Genomic DNA, 18,430 nt, shown 5'->3' with positions numbered 1-18,430 from the left:
TCTCCCTAGGCATCTTTGGCGACGGTGTATCCCTTTTGTAGGTTCAACTCTTAGGGTAGCATTGTTAGGGTGGCGGGATTGGGGGTGTCCTCCCCCGCCCCCCGTGCTTCTTTTACTGTCAGTTTGTTGTGGTTGTTGCTTCGGACGCTTGCTGGCTGTGTCTTTTCTTCAGTGTTTCTCTATTTTTAGTTATTTGTGCTCTTGTGTTTGCCAAGTTCTGTTTGGCTACCTCAAGGTTTGTGCCTGTAATCTGCTTCCTTCTTAATGAAATACGTGCTAAGACACGGTCGTAAAAAAAAACATCACCTTTATTTGGCTCCATTTGCAAAAAAAAATCAAGATCTCTATCCCAAATCTAATTGGTGAAGGAGACCGATCGACCTGCAGCGCAAGCGAGTGAGCGACCTACTGGCGGACCGGCCTATTCTGGTGTTCTGATCCTCGCTTGCCGTGGAGAAAAACGAAAAGGATCAGCCAACTTTTGCTCAGGCCACAGGACTCCACTCCAAGAGTCCAGAGCAAGAAGCAACATTTCCTCTTCGCGTTCCACCACCGCTAGAATGATTGCCTTTCTAGGCTTTACTAGCTTTTCCTTTATTCTTCTGCATCGGCAAGAATATTGCATGCATTTATTTTGTCATGTCGGGTGGGAGCCACGCCATGCAACTTTTTCGTTGCTAGGCTGTTTGTCCGGGATGCTTGTTTCCTGACCGCTGAACTTTAGTTCTTATCATATTGAATGTTAATATTAAATATAGATTAATTATAAAACTAATTGCACAGATGGAGGCTAATTCACGAAACGATTGCTAATGATGGATTAATTCTTGCAAATTAGTCCAGAACTTCGACAATTAGTTTTATAATTAGCTCATATTTAATTCTCCTAATTAGTATCCGAATATTTGATATGACAAACGCTAAATTTTAACAAGGATTCAAACAAGGCCTTAGCTTATCGTGTGGCACGTTTGTGGGGTGCAGGGGTCGCGTCATTCTCGGTGGACCAGGATCAATAAGTGTCTAATGTTGCCCAAAAGCATTGCGCAAGTGGTCCAAATATGCATGAACCGGCCATATGGAATAAAATATCATTTCTCTTCCCTGACCTCTACTCCCTCCCAGGGCGATGCCACTGCTGGTGCTGCTCCCGCCGTCAGCGCGAATTTGGACGAGGGCCGGCCACCACGAGCTCGGGGAGGGCCGCCTTGGCTCCTGCCACCAGAGCCAAATTCGTGGAAGGAAGTCTGATTAGCGCCAAATCCTGGCTAGCTTGATTAGCGCCAAGAACGAGCTCGATTCGGCCGAAAGAACCTGGATTCGAAGTGAAAAAGCTCGATGGGGCTATTCTCATCGGGTCTAGCGGCTGCCATTCACTAGTAGAGAATTGGCTTTTGATGCGCCCCCTTTTGTCCCGGTTTAAAGTTGGCCCGGAATAAAAGGGGGTGCACCACGGTAGGTAAAAATGGAGGGGAGGGTTAGTCCCGGTTGGTAATTGCAACGGGACTAAAGGCTAGTTCCGGGGCGTCGGTGGCGGCACCCTTTTGTCCCGTTTGGAGGCTCCAACCGGGACTAAACTTTCAACCGGGACAAAAGGTGTTCCTTTTTGTCTCGGTTGGAGTTTTTAACCGGGATAAAAACTCATCCCCATTATATATCACGACAGAGGCCTTTCTTCCTCCTCTAGTCCGAGCCAGTCCAGCACATAGACAGAGAGTTGAGCTTCACCTACTCTCCGGTGGTGCCGAAGCAAGGGAGGTGCTGACCGAAGTTTTTTCCCTCATTTTCGTGGGAATTTCACTCAGCCAACATAAGTGTTGTGAAGGTTTGCTACTTCATCCTCGTGTTATGCTTTGATTTATGCTTTGGAGATGGAAAGATTAATTGCTAGAATGTGATGAAGTAGAAAATGGAGAGGTATTTTGAGCTAGAATGTGAGTGAGATTGATGTGTGATATATAGTATGTATTCTTGCAGTGGTTTAAGAATGATGCTACCTTGTCTAGACGGTTTATCTTATCAAATTCAATAAAGTTTTTCAAATCCATACTTGTTGAACTTGCATACCGTGTTCATCTCTGCGAGGATGTTTTCCGCTGAGCAGCAACGTATGTCAAGAAGAAGGTTCGATTCTACGAGAAAGAGTGGATACGAACATCATGACCGTGTCCCCTTTTCCGTAGCATCTAACCTCTTTCATGACAAAGTGCGGTGCCGCCCAGTTGAGAACATGCTCGCGAGATGATCACGGTCTTCAAGTTCAACAACTTCTGCAATGCTAAGGAAAGAATTTTTGTACATAGATGGCTTCTGCTACTGGAGGAAGTGGCGATGGTGGGGGCGATCGTGGTTCCTCTTTCGGCAAGGGGAAAATCATAGTTGGCCCTCAGCATAAGCCGAAGAAAATGAGCACGTTGGAAAAAGCAATGCTTCGTTATTTGCAGCAACGTCATGAAGAAGCGGTTGCCGCGGGTCAGGAACCTCCTTTTGGTGGTCGTTATGCTCAAACCTCAGTCCCGGGTGTTTCACGTCCACTTAGTACTACCGTTTCAGGCGGCACAAATAAACCTAAGGATGAGGCTGGGTCAGCGGAACCTTCGTCTTCACAGTCCAAGGATGCTTAAAGTCCTCCTAGATAATAACCAGTGGATGTCTTGTTGTATTGTATCATGTTGTTTGGATCTTTAATTTAAATATGTGTATTTGGACCGGAGCTTGGGGGAAGAGGAGCCCGGACCGGAGCTTGGGGAAGATGAGGAGGTTCGAGATCGATTTGCTGATGAGGATCTTGGCCTGGCTCATGGGAGGGCGCCACCAGGGAAGGTGGTTGTCGCCCGGATCCTGTCGCGGTGGGAAGAGGTCCTCGGGAGGAAGAGGAACCGCGAGAGGGGAGGTAGGGGCGGTTAGGCTGTTTTAGTGATTTCGGGGGTGTTTGGATCTTTAGGAGCTCCTAAAATTCATATCACATCGAATATTCGGAGGTTAATTAGGAGGACTAAATATGAGCTAATTATAAAACTAATTACACAGATGGAGGCTAATTCACGAGACGAATCTATTAAGCCTAATTAATCCATCATTAGCACATGTTTACTGTAGCATCACATTGTCAAATCATGAACTAATTAGGCTTAATAGATTCGTCTCGCCAATTAGTCTCCATCTGTGCAATTGGTTTTGTAATTAGTCTATATTTAATACTCCTAATTAGTATCAAACATTCGATGTGATAGAAATTTTAGGAGGGACTAAAGAAACAAACACTTGCTGGTGGGTCATATTTTCTGGCCCATCAGACCTTAAGCATTGTGGTTCAGGGTGTTTGGATACTCGGTGCTAAACTTTAGCATTGTCACGTCGGATGTTCGATGCTAATTAGAAGGACTAAATATGAGCTAATTATAAAACTATTGTAGAAACCTGTGTTGCGAGACGAATCTATTAAGCCTAATTAATCCATCATTAGCAAATGGTTACTGTAGCACCACAATGTCAAATCATGGACTAATTAGGCTTAATAGATTCGTCTCGCGAATTAGACTCCATTTGTTAGTTTTGTAATTAGCCTAATTAGTATCAAACATCCGATGTGACATGTGCTGGTGTATCCACTAAGCCCAACTGACATGGTACCATCTATTTGGTTAGTCCAAATACCTTTGGTTGCCCTAAGAGATATATGGCCACTTTGCAAATTGCAAGCGGTCACGGATCAGGTCAGGTCAGGGTCCCTGCTGTGTGTCTGTGTCCCTTTTGTCGAGGAGAAAATAGTCATGCACTTTTCTCTTTTCACTTTTGAGTCATTTGAAAAATCAGGTGCACTATCATCATGGTTCAGAGATAATGACACGTTTCTTTCTTATTTATTTCCAAAGGTGGGTGTTTTTAATAGGTTGCGTATTTAGGTTTTTCCTCTCGTTATTACTCTTATTTTTCAAATTATAAGTCATTTTTTCATCACCCGATAAATTTATCTAACTTTAACTAAAAAATTATATTTACATCTACAATATCAAATAGTTACGTGGAGTATCCATAATGAAAGTAGTTTAAAATTGTAGATGTTTGTGTATTTTTCAATAAATTTGGTTAAGATCAAACAATTTGATGTAGGAGAACGTATTGTAATTTTGAACGGAGAAAGTAAGTCACATGAACTTGAGTTATTTGTTGGCATAATCTATTGGCAAGCTTTTCCTTCGTGGCCTTCGGCTAACGAATGGTTGGCTACATGTCCCATAGAGAGACTGAAATAAAAGGCATGTTTGGATCTTTTGCTAGTACTATGTTATCTAAGGGGGTGTTTGTTCCACGGACTAACGTTTAGTTCCTGTCACATCGAATGTTTAGATACTAATTAAGAGTATTAAACATAGACTAATTACAAAACCAATTGTATAGGTGGAGGCTAATTCACGAGATGAATCTATTAAGACTAATTAATTCATGATTAGCACATATTTACTGTAGCATCACATTGTCAAATCATGGACTAATTAGGCTTAATAGATTCGTCTCGCGAATTAGTCTCCATCTGTGCAATTGGTTTTATAATTAGCTCATGTTTAGTTCTCCTAATCAATATGACAGCCACTAAACTTTAGTCCGTGGAACCAAGCATCCTCTAACTAAGCAAGAAATTGGCATTGACAAGTCGTTTGGATCATTGGATGTGCTGCAAGCTCATAAAGAGCTTGTGGTTTTCAGCTTTTTTTTTTCTCACCACTTAGAGTGAGCTAAATTGGCCCGCCGATGCGAGCATGGATAGTCTAGCCCAGCCAGCAAACAAACGAAACCCGCCCAATTTGGGTATGTATTTTTCTTCATCTAAGAAAATGGGCTGAAGTTGCACAAAAGTCTTCCATGGGCTATGTGCCTATGTGTGATAAGTGGCTCGGGCTCATCAAATTTTGGCCTGCTTACTTGAAGAAACCCAAACTTCAGTTGGCCCGTTCTTTTTAATTTAGGCCCATCACAATCTTGTTGTCTACGATATGTACTAAAATTGTAACTCTATTTTCACCCAAGGATAGAGATATATTAATGATTACTCCCTCCGTCCTCATTATTCATTTAAAAAATTATAGACAAGATAGTACCAATACTAAAAGTTCAAAATACCTCTAATAACTCTTTTAATTGGATGAATTACCAAGTAAAATTAATTACGTATACATATTTGCAGTAATTGTCGGACCTATTAGCCTTCCTTTTACAAACCAAGACTCTAGAGCATTAAAAAAAAGACACGGGATTCTGACCTATTCTAACAGTCACCAATAGCCAACAGTACACACACAAAACTCATTTAAAAAAAGTCATAACACTGAAACTGCTTTGTATCATTTACAAACATCCAGCCTCTGCACATTATAACTTTTTTGCCTTTTTAATTATTTATTTCTCCTTAAATACTCAGATTTCTAAGGTAGTGCCTTTAAAAATTCTTATAAATAGAAAATCTAGATTCATAGGAAATCCAAAACTTTGCAAGAGAAAATATTACCACAAGCTATATATTCCTTTTCGCAAAAAAGCTAGATATTCCTTTATAAATAGTTAATAAAATGCAAATAAGAAAGGGTGGAGATTGAACCTAGAAGAAACATTATATTCATACATGATGCATAACACTATCATATCTTCTCACTACCCGTAGTCCTTCCTGCAATGGTAAAGTAAAGAAATATGTGAATTTGTGGGTTAATAAAATTCAGACAATACTAAAGCATGCTACATCAATAGCATTGCAACTCTACTCCTCGCCAGGCAACTCCCAAAATCGACCAGGACACAACCGTCCTCCTGGTGCCTCACGCTTATACTTTTGTTGCTCTAGCGCTCCAAATATTTAACCTTCATATGAGCCACACTTTCTATTACAACTCACTTCCATAACGAGAACAGTAGTCTCACCAATCTCTTCTATAACGTGCGTAACGTGTGTATAGATATGCACGTGTGTGTGCGTCTGGTATGAGTGTGGTGTGCGTGGTTGTGTGGTATGTACCCTTAAAAAATCTCATCACCGCAAACAGAACCTCGCGGCAAAGGCGCCTTCCATATATAGGGCCTGTTTGGGAGCACTCCACTCAAAAAAATCAGCTCCATTCCACCAGCTCCACACTTTTCTAGCTCCACTCCAGCAACTCCAGAAAAATATGAAGCTGCTGCACGTGTTTGGCTGGTGGTAGTGCTCCAGCTCCAAAAATATGAGCACTTGTTGTGAATAGCCTATTTTACCCCTTATCAACGAACCCACATATCTGTCTCTCCTCTCTCCACCCTTTCTCTTCCTCCCTGGAGCAACAGAATAATTTTGCTTTACGTTTTCGAACTACATACACTTTCAGTTGCTATCGGCAGGTCTTTCGACAGAAAAGAAATAACAATCGGCAGCGAGACATAGAGACGGACTTGTACTTCACGTATACAGTATGCTATAGGAGTCATATTTTTGCGCTTCTTTTTTTTATCAGGACGAACATCAGATTTGTCCTGCCATCCACGTTCCAGCTTCAAGTGCGTTTGCACCGGCGGCGGCGTTGAGGCCAAGCGAGCCGTCCTCCAGCCCGAACTCGCACGCCCGGGTCCTCGTCGATCCGCCCGATGGCCACGCTCTGGCTCCACGACCCGACGCCGCTGGGTGCCCTGAGCAGGCCGGCGCGGGAGGCTGCCCTGATGAGCTCCTGTACGTCATCATTGGCCCCGCTACCGACCGGTAGAACTCGTGGCTCTGGGACCGCGGCATCGCCACCAGCCCCACCGGGCCTCCTACTGGCCGCAGCCGCCCGCGCACGCCGCCATCCGGCTCACGTACAGATCCCACGCGCGGACGAGCACGCGGAACGGCGCGCGCTCACCGTCCCAGCACTGCCAGCACTCGCATCTCCCAGCTTGCCGTCGCCGCCGACACCACGACCGCCATGCCCGCCTGTCGGCCGCTCGCGGAATCGATCGATCAAACGGGTTGTTCCGTTGCCGCCCGTGTCGCCGCGCATGACGCCCGCTTCCCACGGGAGCTCGCTCCGGCCGGCCTGCGCCCTGGCCGCGCCGCCGCGGGGGAGCTCGCCCCCGGCCGGCCTGCGCCCCGTGGGAGAAGGAAACGGAGACGACGGAGGAGATAGAAAAATCAGAAACAAACCGGTAACTTGTGTAACAAGTGGCAATGGTGGGTAAATAACCCCAACTCCATAAGGAGGTCTGAAAAGGAGGTTTTTGGAGCACCTCTTGAGGTACTCCATAGAAAACGTGGATCTACCCCCTGCTCCACCTTTTTCCTGGAGCCGGAGTTGCTGGATCTAGACGCGTTTGGCTTCAAAAATTTTGGAGTTGATGGAGTGAAGCAATTTTTTCTGAAGTGGAGTGCTTCCAAACACCCCCGTAGATTCACCACCAGGGCCTCCCGCGCTCCAAGGAAAACAACCAGCAGGTGGTCATGCTGCCGCAGCCCGCAGGTGCTTGACCTCCGGCCAACGCCGTTCTCAGCTTGCCAACCTGGAACCTGCTATGTCAACAAAACGTATGTACATTGACGTCGGCTCAATTGGCAGCACCTCAACACATAAAAAGAATGATTCTGTACGTACTTGCCATTTAATACATGGAGTATTTCCAGTGTTTCAGTTTTTGCTCTCATGAGCTTTGTTTGTGTCACTCATGAATACTGAAGAGCAATACATTGCTTGATTAATAAACAGAGGCAAAAGGGAACAAGCAAGCAGATGAATTAATCAACGTTTTACAATCACACCGACGTTTGAATTTAGATGGGATCCGGAGGGTAGAAGAATAATCTTACCACTTAATCAATCAGTCGTAGTGAATATATTACATCGAAATCTTACCCCATGATCGAAATCTCCTGCGAGCTGCCCGCCCAATTTCTTGGACGGCATGTTGCTCCTTGCAACTGCAGGCTGCTAGCAGCACTCAACGCACAGGCACGGAGGAGTATGTCAAATTGTAAAGTGTGCCATCTGCACTGGTGCAGACCTAGGCGGACCCGCGGATCGAGGTGGATCCACGAGAACGTAAGACTGACAGTGCGCTTGGTGCAGTAGATGGACGTACGGTGTTATGGAACGGGAGATTGGTGCGTGCCTGGGCATTCTTTGCATGGAGGTCAAAGCCCGCACACGGGACACGGCGACGACGCTCATGGAAGACGAACCCGCACCCGCACCCGATCCGGATCCAGCGACGGAGCGGGTACCTCGTATGAGGAGGGTTGAAGGGGTAGTGCGAATGGGGATGGTCGGAAGTCAGATGGATGGGCCACGTGCGGCGGGCGTGAATTTGTTCGTGATCGACGCGGACAAGACGCGGGTACGATCAGCGGGTAAAGGGAGTCGCGGTAAGAAAAAAATTTGGTTTTCGGGCAGAAACATTTTCTAACTCTCAATTTTCATGAATTTGCACCCTATCCTCTTTCTCAAATACATGATAGGTGGGTCCACGCGTGAGCAATACGGTGGTTCCAATTTAGGTGATAAATTTTTTTAATTGTTTACGATATAATGAGGACATAATTAGTCCATGAGCAAACATCACATGTGAACACAAAGTTTTTAATTAGTGCACAAGTCCTTTTGACTTGGCTGAAATTAAGGTGATCAAAGTACTAATTAAGCACATTAATTGCAAGTAATATTCAGATTGGATCTATATTTTACTTTAAGGCAAGTGGCAAACATCAAGTCATCATATTCTAGTACAACGAATCATAGACCTTTGCATCACAAGTCTAACATATTCAAGAAGCTGTAGCAGGCAATATGATTAAAACACGGCAAACATGTGTTTCCTGTCTAGAACCTTCTCATATTCAATACACCAGATATTAACAAGTAAATACATATGAAGCACACTTACTTATTGCACCTTCCTCTTTGCAAAAGTAAGGAAAAAGTATTACATGCAGCAGGAATGAATTTCTGTGTTGGAGCTCATAAAAAACATGTGCTACTCCAACTGTAATTGATGACTTTTTTTGGAGCTCAGTTTTTTTTTTGGATAAAGCTCAGACAGATAGAGTGATGTTGTTATTGCACATTCACTTCAGGGTCAAGCACATTGGGAGATGAGATGTAATCGGCAGAACATTAAGATACAGGCATACAACTTCATTACTAAGTTGAACTCTTACTTAGGAGGGTTTTGCTGAGGTACTCCGAAATTACTGTGGACCATACATCTTAGGAGAAATATATATTTATATTTTTTATTTTAAATAGGATAAACATGGAAATTACCTTCATATATATTAGATCTAACTTGCCACGTGATTCTTCTAACTTCTTTTGTTGGAACGTGGCATAAACGAACGCTCTCATTTCTTTCGCAACGTCCAAAAGGAAAAGGTGATCCGATCACTAACGTGATTATATTGTAACTGTTTTTTTAACGTGACAAAAAATCAATACAATCCCTGACGTGACTTGTATACCTTTCTCCACTCGAATAAAGGCAATTTTGAGGTCCCGTTACAACTTTAAAAAATGTGTATACTCAACAAAAACGTGCAATTAAAAGGAAATAATTATTTTATTTCTCGCTTAGATTTATTTTAACTCTTAGTACCTCTTAGGAGGTAATCGGAGTACCTTATCGTTGCCCTAGAAATATTCAAACACTCAATACTAAACCATCACTCTTTTTGTGGATGTGTGAATGTAATTTAGATATTTTCGCTAAACTTTTGCACAACGTCTATGTGCGTGCGTTGGATAGAGGCACATAAGTTCAGGCATTGTCGTCCCTGCACCTTGGGTGGTAGCGTTCTTTAGACCTGGTCAGCTTCAGGAAGCTTGCAGAACATGCATGAGGCTGCCAAAACTGCGAAGAAGAAAAACAAGAAACAAAAGCCTTCCCTTCCGGATGTTGACAATACTATTTGGAGGATAAGAACAAGAGGGGAGCAATAATGCAAGCAGAAATGGTTGGATTAAACTTTACTCTATGCATGCTAATATGGATTGCAGCGTCATCACAATGTGGGCCTGCGGGCACCCATCTGCTAAATTCTTCCGGTCCCAACACCCACAAACAACGCACACCCACCACTTGGGGAACCATATATGGCCTAGATTGAGCCGCGCATGTTGCCTGGCTATTCGCGGATCAGAGATAAACGTGATCGCCGAAGCTGGTTACTTGCAGTTGAATTTAGACCTCTCTCCGCGATCGATGGATCGAGAGACAAACACACAGAGAGACCTTCTTTTGAACAGGCATGCACCCAACCATGCACTCCCTCCGTTCTAAACTACAATTCGTTTTAGTTTTTCTTGATACACAACTTTTGTTATATATCTAGATACAAGTTTGTCATGCATAGTTTGATGTCGTGATTCAGTTTCAGTGAACTCTCTCTCAGAGCTTATTCAGGCGGCTAGCGGCTTACGAGTTGTGACCGTCGGGCTACCGCGTTTGAAAAGAGCTGAAATCGACAGCACGTGCTTTCCAGCTCAAGCATATGAACACACGCACGAGCATGGAGAGCTACAGAGGTTTCACAGATTTCCTCCTCGCCAATCGCAGGCAGAAATATCTGGCCATGCAAAGCCGCAGCACCGCCCGCGTAATCTAGTACTGGATATGGTAGGTGGCAGAAGAAAACAAAAGAACCGCGCATCATCATCGTCTACTCGATTCACCTTTACGTGATGAACCCCCTTATTATACTGTCCTTGAACGGGTCAAAACCAAACCCCAGATCAGTGGGTTCATGTCACGTTATCACCCGTCCAGCGCCCGTCGAATCAGAACCGGAGCTGGGGACGAAGCCACCTGGATGACCCCCAGGCGAGGGGATCGTACTGCTAACCTCGTCGCGCACTAGCAGAAAAAGCGGCTTTTCCGAGGCCTGAGATGGCAACCCCGGCGCGGCGAGGTGGCGAGCTCCGGTTGGCCGGGCCGACGGAAAGCTCGGTGAGGCCCACGCTTTTTGTTCGAGCTGTGCTTCACAGCTAACCTCTAGTTGAGCGTTGAGCGGGCAGGAAATAAACGCGTTCCGTCACCTCGTGCTCGCGTCGAGAATGTTTTCACCAACTCCGGCCGCCTCCCCGGTTTTTTTAAACCCTCCCGAGATCGATCATTTGGACGTACGCTAGCTGCTAGGGGATAGCAGTAAATAGTAGTCTGCTGGCTAGATAGCTAGACTATCCTCTGGGCTCTGGTTGATCACATCATCGCAAGCCTTGCCAATCTGCCGTCACTTGCTCAGCTTGGGCTTCGTCGTGTCGTGCATGCGGCTACTAGCTGTGGTTGCAGTGTTGTTCTAGCCACGGTTGTCTCGGGCGTGTGCTGGGTGCAATGCAGAGCGGGTGTTGTCTGACCGGGAGTGTTCGTGCTGGTTGAGTGGTTGGTGATCTTGGATGGAGCAGCGGAGGCTGGAGGAGCAGAGGGCCTGCGGGCGGCGCGCGCGGGCGGAGACGCGGCACCCGGTGTACCGCGGGGTGCGGCTCCGGGCGGGGAAGTGGGTGTCGGAGATCCGCGAGCTGCGGAAGCCCAGCAGGATCTGGCTGGGCACGTACCCGACGCCCGAGATGGCCGCCGCGGCCTACGACGCCGCCGCATTGGCGCTGCGGGGCGCCGGCACGGCGCTCAACTTCCCCGACGCCGCGCGCTCACGCCCGGCGCCGGCATCCGCCTCCGCCGAGGACGTCCGGGCCGCGGCTGCCGCGGCCGCGGCGGCGATGGACGGCCGTCGTCATCATCATCACGAGCTCCGCGGCGACAGCGGCGACGCCATGGCGGCGGGCGGCGTCGTGGACGAGGACGACCTGTTCGAGATGCCGCGGCTGATGATGAGCATGGCGGAGGGGCTGATGATGAGCCCGCCCGCGCTCGGCCCTGCGGCGGCGCCGATGATGGAAGCCGACGAGGAAGGCGTCAGCCTGTGGGATCACTCCTGATGCGCTGGCTAGCAGTGACGCTGCTTGCCGTAGTGGAAGGTGGTGTTAGATGGAGGAAACGACGCGCGCCACGACGTTGTGTTGGCGAATGGGAGCGTGCGTGTTGGATCACACCTGATGTGGACAGAGGGCAAAACATGTACGTTCTGCGACGCGCTTGTACGTACGTTGCGTAGCATGGACGTGAAATGGGTGATGCTGACACGGCACAGGCACACCGATACACACGTGTCACGTAGTAAGCCATGAGTTCCACTTCCATGGCAACAATTCAGAAAAAGACCTTGTTCTTTGACGTCTCTTCTCCTAGTACTCTACTGCAATTTCGTAGCACATTAAACGCCGCTGAGGCGCTGACAGACTCGGATTAGAGCAACTCCAACAGATCCCTTAAACTTCCCCAAAATCTTAAATAGGGAAAAATAATTAAAAAAGTAGCTCCAACAGCTCCCCTAAAACTCCCGTATATTTACAGCCACCCGCATCCACGTCTGTTTCTTCCGCAAATATCCGGAGCGCTCTCCTTCCCCAATCCCTTTCTCGCGCGCCCAGATCAGGAGTCGCGCGCCTTTTTTTTCTACCGCGCGCGCCATTTTCCCGTGCGGAGGCAGCGGCGGCGGCGCTCAAGATTCGCTGACCGGTGGGCGGTCCCGCGCCCGCGCCCGGCCCCAAGCTCCCCGCGGCCGCGCCCCCCCGTCCGGTGGCCGCCCGCCCGACGGCCCTGCGCCCGCGCTCGGCCAAAGGCCGTCCGGCGGCCGGAGCCGCGCTGGTCGGCGCCCGCCCGCCCGGAGGCTCCGCGGCCGCGCCCGGCCGAAGGGCGCCCGGCGCCCGCCCGCCCGGCGCCCAACCGAAGGCCCCGCGGCCGCTGCCGGCTGAAGGCCGCCCGGCGGCCGGAGCCGCCCCGGCCGGTGCCCCCCGCACGTCTTCCGCCAATGTCGAGTGCTCCCGTCCGGCAAGTTCAAGATCGGCGCGGCAGGCAGCAGATGCGTCGGGTCATGGCCGTCGGCGGCCCCAACGCCCAATGGAACGGCGGTGTCCAAGATTTGCAATTTGCCGGCGGTGAGTATCTTGGTGGAACACACTTCAGAATCTGGTACTTCTTGTGTTAGGACCTCGTGAATGAGATCGATGTGTTAGGGAATTGTAGCTAGGCTGAAATTGTAAATTGAGCAAAATGAAGATTAATTTGTTCCTTGCCTTGCGTGCATGCCATGCCTGCTGCTCTCTGCTCATCCCATAGATTACAAAAAAATTACTTTATTATGTAGCAACCAAATTCTTTAAATTAGGGAAGAAGTTTGAGATTACTTTGATCTGACATTTCACACATCGTGTGCACCTCATTGTGTAGTGAAGCTACACTGCAGCAGTGGTGGCAGGAGTTTTTTTTTTGAACCCACAAGCATTGCACTTATAAGCTCACAAATTTGCAGCAAAAGGATATAATCAAGTGCTGAAGTCATCTAGAAAATGGTACTATCAGTTGTTATGGAACAAGTGATCAGTGTGAGCTCAGCCTTCATATTTTTAGTACATGTCATTTATGAATCATGCAATTAGTTCTTGATAATTCCATTTGTTAGTTTATATTCAAACTAACCTTTAGTTTTTTTTTCTGAAAAGGATGGCATGCCAAAAAATTATATCAAACCAACAGAAATTGTCAAAGCAAAAGGATAGATCAGCAGTCCTAATATTCCATGTTTTTTTAATTGGCGAGCATGTATTGTTTCATGTTGTGGTGTGTTGTATAGCTAGAGATGAGTTGTTCCAGTGATAAGCCTTGAAGTTATCTGTTGCTAACCTTGAACTCAGCTTACAATCTCTCTTAATTGACATCCTAAAAGTTGCATGATTCAAGGCTATGTTGTAAAAGGTCATTTGAAAGTTGTAAAGCTCCATGTAGTGTTGCTTCAAGTCAGTTCTGAATTTCAGTGTGCAATCCAAACATGAACATTTCAGACTCTGATGAAAGTTCAATTTCTTCAGTTGAAATGTGTTTTAACTTATTCCTTCACAGAGCAATCAATTACATGCCGCAGCAGTCAAGTATTGTAGTTCTTTTGGTATACTTACAACCATTCTCTAAGTAATATTACCATATACTTACGACCACCATGTATTCCGATGGTAGGCTTTGCCGGCGACGACAATGATCCCCTGGTGCAGCAGTACCTTGGTAGCGATACCCCCTCTGCATCTTTTGAGCACATGGCCGATGGCAACACTTTTCTGAACGGTATGGTTCTCATGTTTTGTTGAAATTCATCAATCAAATTCATATTTTAAGTCTATGTTGAAGCTGTTCGGTTGTGATTGCTGCTGTAGCCAAGTTAGCATCTAATTAGTTGAAAATGGTGGCTGTACTTTCGTGCTGAAAGTCTTAAGCCTTATGTTACCCGTCATATCTTGTAGTTCTTGTACTAGTCTTCCCTGAGCTGCTGATGTTACTATGTGCTTGATGCTGTGCATTATTTTTATGGTGCATCTGAAATGCTGAGTGCTGGCCTATGTGCTTGATGCTTGATCTACCAGATAAATACCCATGACCATGATCCTTCTCAAGTATTAAAAAAAAACTATGTCATCTGAATATTGGAGAACACAAAGCAAGATTAAACCAAATGTGTGGCTATAAATTATTGTAACATGTTATGAAAATGCCATTCCTTTCTTGGTCATGACTGAACATGGTCAACAAGAGACGTCTATCAGATATACACCATGATCCTTCTCAAGTGATTAGTCATCCAACAATGAATATTTCAACAAATAAAGGCTCTAAAATTATTAAGAACGCCATTACAAAGTACTAGGTTTATTTTAGGCATTTATCTTTCAAATAACAACACCAGGAAGTCAGAACTGTAGCTAATATCCAACTCTCCAAAAAAAGAAAGGCTGCTATGTTAGGCATTTAAAAGGCACCTACAGACACAGACATAATGAGCTCTTAGATATCATAAATCTAATTTACAGTGAAGTAAGCGATATAGTGTTTGGTTTTGTAGCAGATGACTTGTGTGTTCCCCATCATATTCAAATGTGATTGGTTTTTTCATACAAATAAACTCAATTACAACTGGTTCACTGAAGCATTTTCCAACCAAAGACAGATTATGGAAGGTAGGTTCAACATGGTGCTGGTCAAAATCAAACTACAAAAGAACTACAAATATACACAACACCTCTCCTGTGTATTGTAAAAAAAAAAAGAAGACTGTAGAAAAGAATATTTACTTCAGATGCTGTGTGAGAACAAATGAAACCTCTACTTCAGTCGCAAACTGGAATTACAGCTAGTTTAAAAACATAGATCTCTGTGTGTGAACAGATGAAAAATACACAGAGCTGCACAGGTTCCAACAGATGCACCTTTTTAGACATGTTACCAATGGCATCTTCTCACAACTCTTTCTTAACCGGCCTTTACTTAGTTATTATCCTCTTAAGTGGTACTGACATTTATGTGCTGACAGCTAACTTTACTAGAGGATGGATTATAGAGAGAACATGTTCCATGAACTAGCTGTCTGTCCATTTTTTTCCAGGAACCTCTGTTCATCAGCTTATCAGTGATTAAATGCTTGCAGGAAATGGATATTTTTCCAACATGATGACGGATGAAACCAATCAAGGGGATTTTCATAATTATAGCAACACATATGTTGACCAACAGTCACAGGCAATTGAAGAAGTTCCAGCAGCTCCTTCCGCGAGGCCAAACCATAAGAGATCCAAGAATTTCAGTGACCACGAAGATGAGGTTTTGGTTTCTGGGTGGCTGAATGTAAGCTTGGATCCGGTCGTAGGCAAAGATCAAAAAGGTGCCAAGTATTGGTCTCGTATATATGAGTACTTCAATGAACACAAGACGTGCCCCTCTACGCGTACCATGAATTCGCTGATGCATCGGTGGGAGACCATACAAAAAGCTGTGAACAAATTTTGTGGATGTCTATCACGAATTGAGTTAAGACGTCAGAGTGGTACTACAATATAAGATAAGGTACTTTACTCACTATGCAGTACCAGGTTTTATTTCGACTATTTTATGTTTATATATCATATATGAATATCCCTTGGATGTTGGTGTGTGCAGGTTGCAAAGGCATGTGCTTTGTACAAGTCTGAAGACGAACATCAAAGAGCATTCCAGTTCATGCATTGCTGGAATAAGCTGAGAACACAACCAAAATGGCTTGCTAAAATTGATGAATTGGCTGTTGGTAAAACATCTAACAAGAAGCAGAAGACAAGCTCAAATGCTGGCCCAAGTGCAAGTTTACCAAGTGAATTAGGAGAAGGTGAGGTTCAAGGCATAGAAGATAATGCACTGACAAGGCCAATTGGTAAGAAGAAGGCAAAAGCAGCACTGCTACAAGAGAAGAAAAAAAGTGTGACAACAACCTTAGAAAATATGTGGGTACAGAAGAAAGAAATTGATGGGGAGAAGGAGCTAAAAAAAGAGGAGAGGTTCAACAAAGCATTTGCTCTTGAACAGGATCGAGTTGCAAATGAAAAACTACTTATTGAGCTGAGGAGCCAGGAGGTCCAGTTGCAGAAAAGGAGGGATGAAGAGAGGATTATGACCATGGACCTTACTACCATGCCAGATGAACAAAAGAAATACTACATGTCCTTGCGGGCTGAGATCATGAGCCGACTATCTATGCCTAGTGCTTAATTACTATCATGTTTGTGTTTTGTTGATTTAGGAACTATTTTCCAACTACAGACTTGTTTTATTCACTTTGGAACCTATTTACTCAGCTATTATCTATTATATGTCTATCGCTCTGTGAGTGGTTGGTGACATAAATTAATGTCAATTTAATTGCCGTGAGTGCATGGATATGGTCTTGTACCTGTGCTATTTTTGAAAATAAATACTCGGTGAAAGTATTTGCTGCTAGTACCGTGAAAAACTGAATTATGTACCATGCTAGTGCCGATTGACCAGATGATGTGTAGCGCATTTACTTGGCACTGGAGAAGCAATACATGGAGACTGAATGACTATGAAAGTAACAATTATTGAAAGAGAATTATGTATGTCTGTATGGTTTATCTCAAACTAAAAAAAATATAACGTAACAAAATTATTGAAGCATAACGTAGCAAAAAATCCGGACAATTACTATGAACTATAGACAATCATTTGTAGAGGTCTGGATGATGTTGCCACAGGTGCTCAATGAGGTCATCTTGAAGCTGATTGTGAATATCTTTGTCCCTTATATTCCTGTAATTTTTAATAAACTCCTCAAGTTCAGGTGTTTCATCGTGAGAAATATTCACCTTTTCTCCCACCCCATCATAATTTAAATCATCTCCCTCATCGCGCTCATTCTCAACTATCATGTTGTGCATAATGACACAAGCCCTCATGATTTGTCCGATGGTGTCTTGATCCCAAAATCGAGCTGCCCCCCTAACGATAGCGAAACGAGACTGTAAAACCCCAAATGCTCGTTCCACGTCCTTCCTACAAGCTTCTTGGGCAGTTGCAAAATATTTCTTCTTGCTACCTTGTGGTTCAGGTATACTCTTCACAATTGTAGCCCACGAGGGATATATGCCATCAGCAAGATAATAACCCATTGTATATTCATTATTATTAATGGTATAATTCACCTTTGGAGCTTGACCTTCAGCTAGCCGTGCGAATAAAGAAGACCGGTGCAAAACGTTGATGTCGTTGTGGGAACTAGGCATCCCAAAGAAAGCATGCAAAATCCAAAGATCTTTATCTGCAACAGCTTCAAGTATAATTGTAGGCTCATGCACATGCCCGGTATACATACCTTGCCATGCCGAAGGACAATTTTTCCACCTCCAATGCATACAATCAATCGACCCAAGCATACCAGGAAAACCTCTACTCTCTCCAATGGCAAGTAATCTAGCAGTATCATCTTCATTAGGTGATCTCAAGTACTCATCTCCAAAAATCTCAACAACAGCACTGACAAACCTTCTCAGACTCTCAATAGCAGTACTCTCACCAATACGGATATAATCATCTGTAGCATCAGCTGCTACTCCATAAGTTAACATCCGAAATGCTGCGGTAATCTTTTGCAGACTAGAAAGGCCAAGCACACCGGCAGCGTTTCTTTTCTGAACGAAATATTCATCATGTTGCTCTACGGCATTCCATATGCGTACAAACAGTGTACGCCTCATTCGAAACCTGCATGTCAAGAGTAATGAGACACATGTATAATATGAATTTTTTTTTAAAATGGTCCAAATAAATCTATTGTTTACATATCGTCGTCTGAAATAACTATGTCCGTACGTAGGATCATCTGAAAAATAATCTTGATACAACCTCTGATGCCCCGTCTGTCTATCTCGCTGAAGTACTTGATGACCTATGATAGAATCACGATGTTTTGTTTCATCATCGGACTCATTCGCATTCACGGCCACATGAGTAATAGAGATTAAGAAATCATCACTGTCATCATCTGACGACGAATCCAACACTAGATGCATCGGAAAGC

General features: G+C 44.9%; 2 protein-coding genes and 1 long non-coding RNA gene across 3 annotated transcripts; 2 read left to right on the top strand and 1 right to left on the bottom strand.

Annotated features, from left to right (window-relative positions):
* Positions 1-11,119: 11,119 nt before the first annotated feature.
* On the top strand, positions 11,120-12,205 carry LOC101768786 (ethylene-responsive transcription factor ERF026). Its single transcript, XM_004983813.3, has one exon. The coding sequence runs from the start codon at positions 11,379-11,381 to the stop codon at positions 11,916-11,918; it is 540 nt and encodes a 179-aa protein (XP_004983870.1). The 5' UTR covers positions 11,120-11,378; the 3' UTR covers positions 11,919-12,205.
* A 614-nt stretch (positions 12,206-12,819) lies between these two features.
* LOC111255786 lies at positions 12,820-16,773 on the top strand. The gene is made up of 4 exons (XR_002675741.1): positions 12,820-12,977; positions 14,053-14,157; positions 15,512-15,927; positions 16,021-16,773. It is a non-coding gene; the product is annotated as an uncharacterized LOC111255786 (long non-coding RNA).
* A 302-nt stretch (positions 16,774-17,075) lies between these two features.
* Positions 17,076-17,978, bottom strand: LOC101779215. Its single transcript, XM_004986803.1, has 2 exons — positions 17,789-17,978; positions 17,076-17,671 (listed from the first exon to the last, which is right to left on the bottom strand). The coding sequence occupies exons 1-2, from the start codon at positions 17,976-17,978 to the stop codon at positions 17,076-17,078; spliced, it is 786 nt and encodes a 261-aa protein (XP_004986860.1).
* Between the last annotated feature and the right edge of the window lie 452 nt (positions 17,979-18,430).

Source organism: Setaria italica, chromosome IX (assembly GCF_000263155.2).
Source record: "Setaria italica strain Yugu1 chromosome IX, Setaria_italica_v2.0, whole genome shotgun sequence".
NCBI lineage: Eukaryota > Viridiplantae > Streptophyta > Magnoliopsida > Poales > Poaceae > Setaria > Setaria italica.
The sequence above is the reverse complement of the archived record's forward strand: the minus strand, read 5'-3'. Positions and strand labels throughout refer to the sequence as shown.

Excerpts from the sequence above, each read along its gene's own strand:
- LOC101768786 (XM_004983813.3), top strand. The coding sequence starts at position 11,379 with ATGGAGCAGCGGAGGCTGGAGGAGCAGAGGGCCTGCGGGCGGCGCGCG.
- LOC101779215 (XM_004986803.1), bottom strand. The coding sequence starts at position 17,978 with ATGTTAACTTATGGAGTAGCAGCTGATGCTACAGATGATTATATCCGT. Across the intron at positions 17,672-17,788 it reads AGAGAGTAGAGGTTTTCCTG|ATAAAGATCTTTGGATTTTG; the intron begins GTATGCTTGGGT and ends AAGCTGTTGCAG.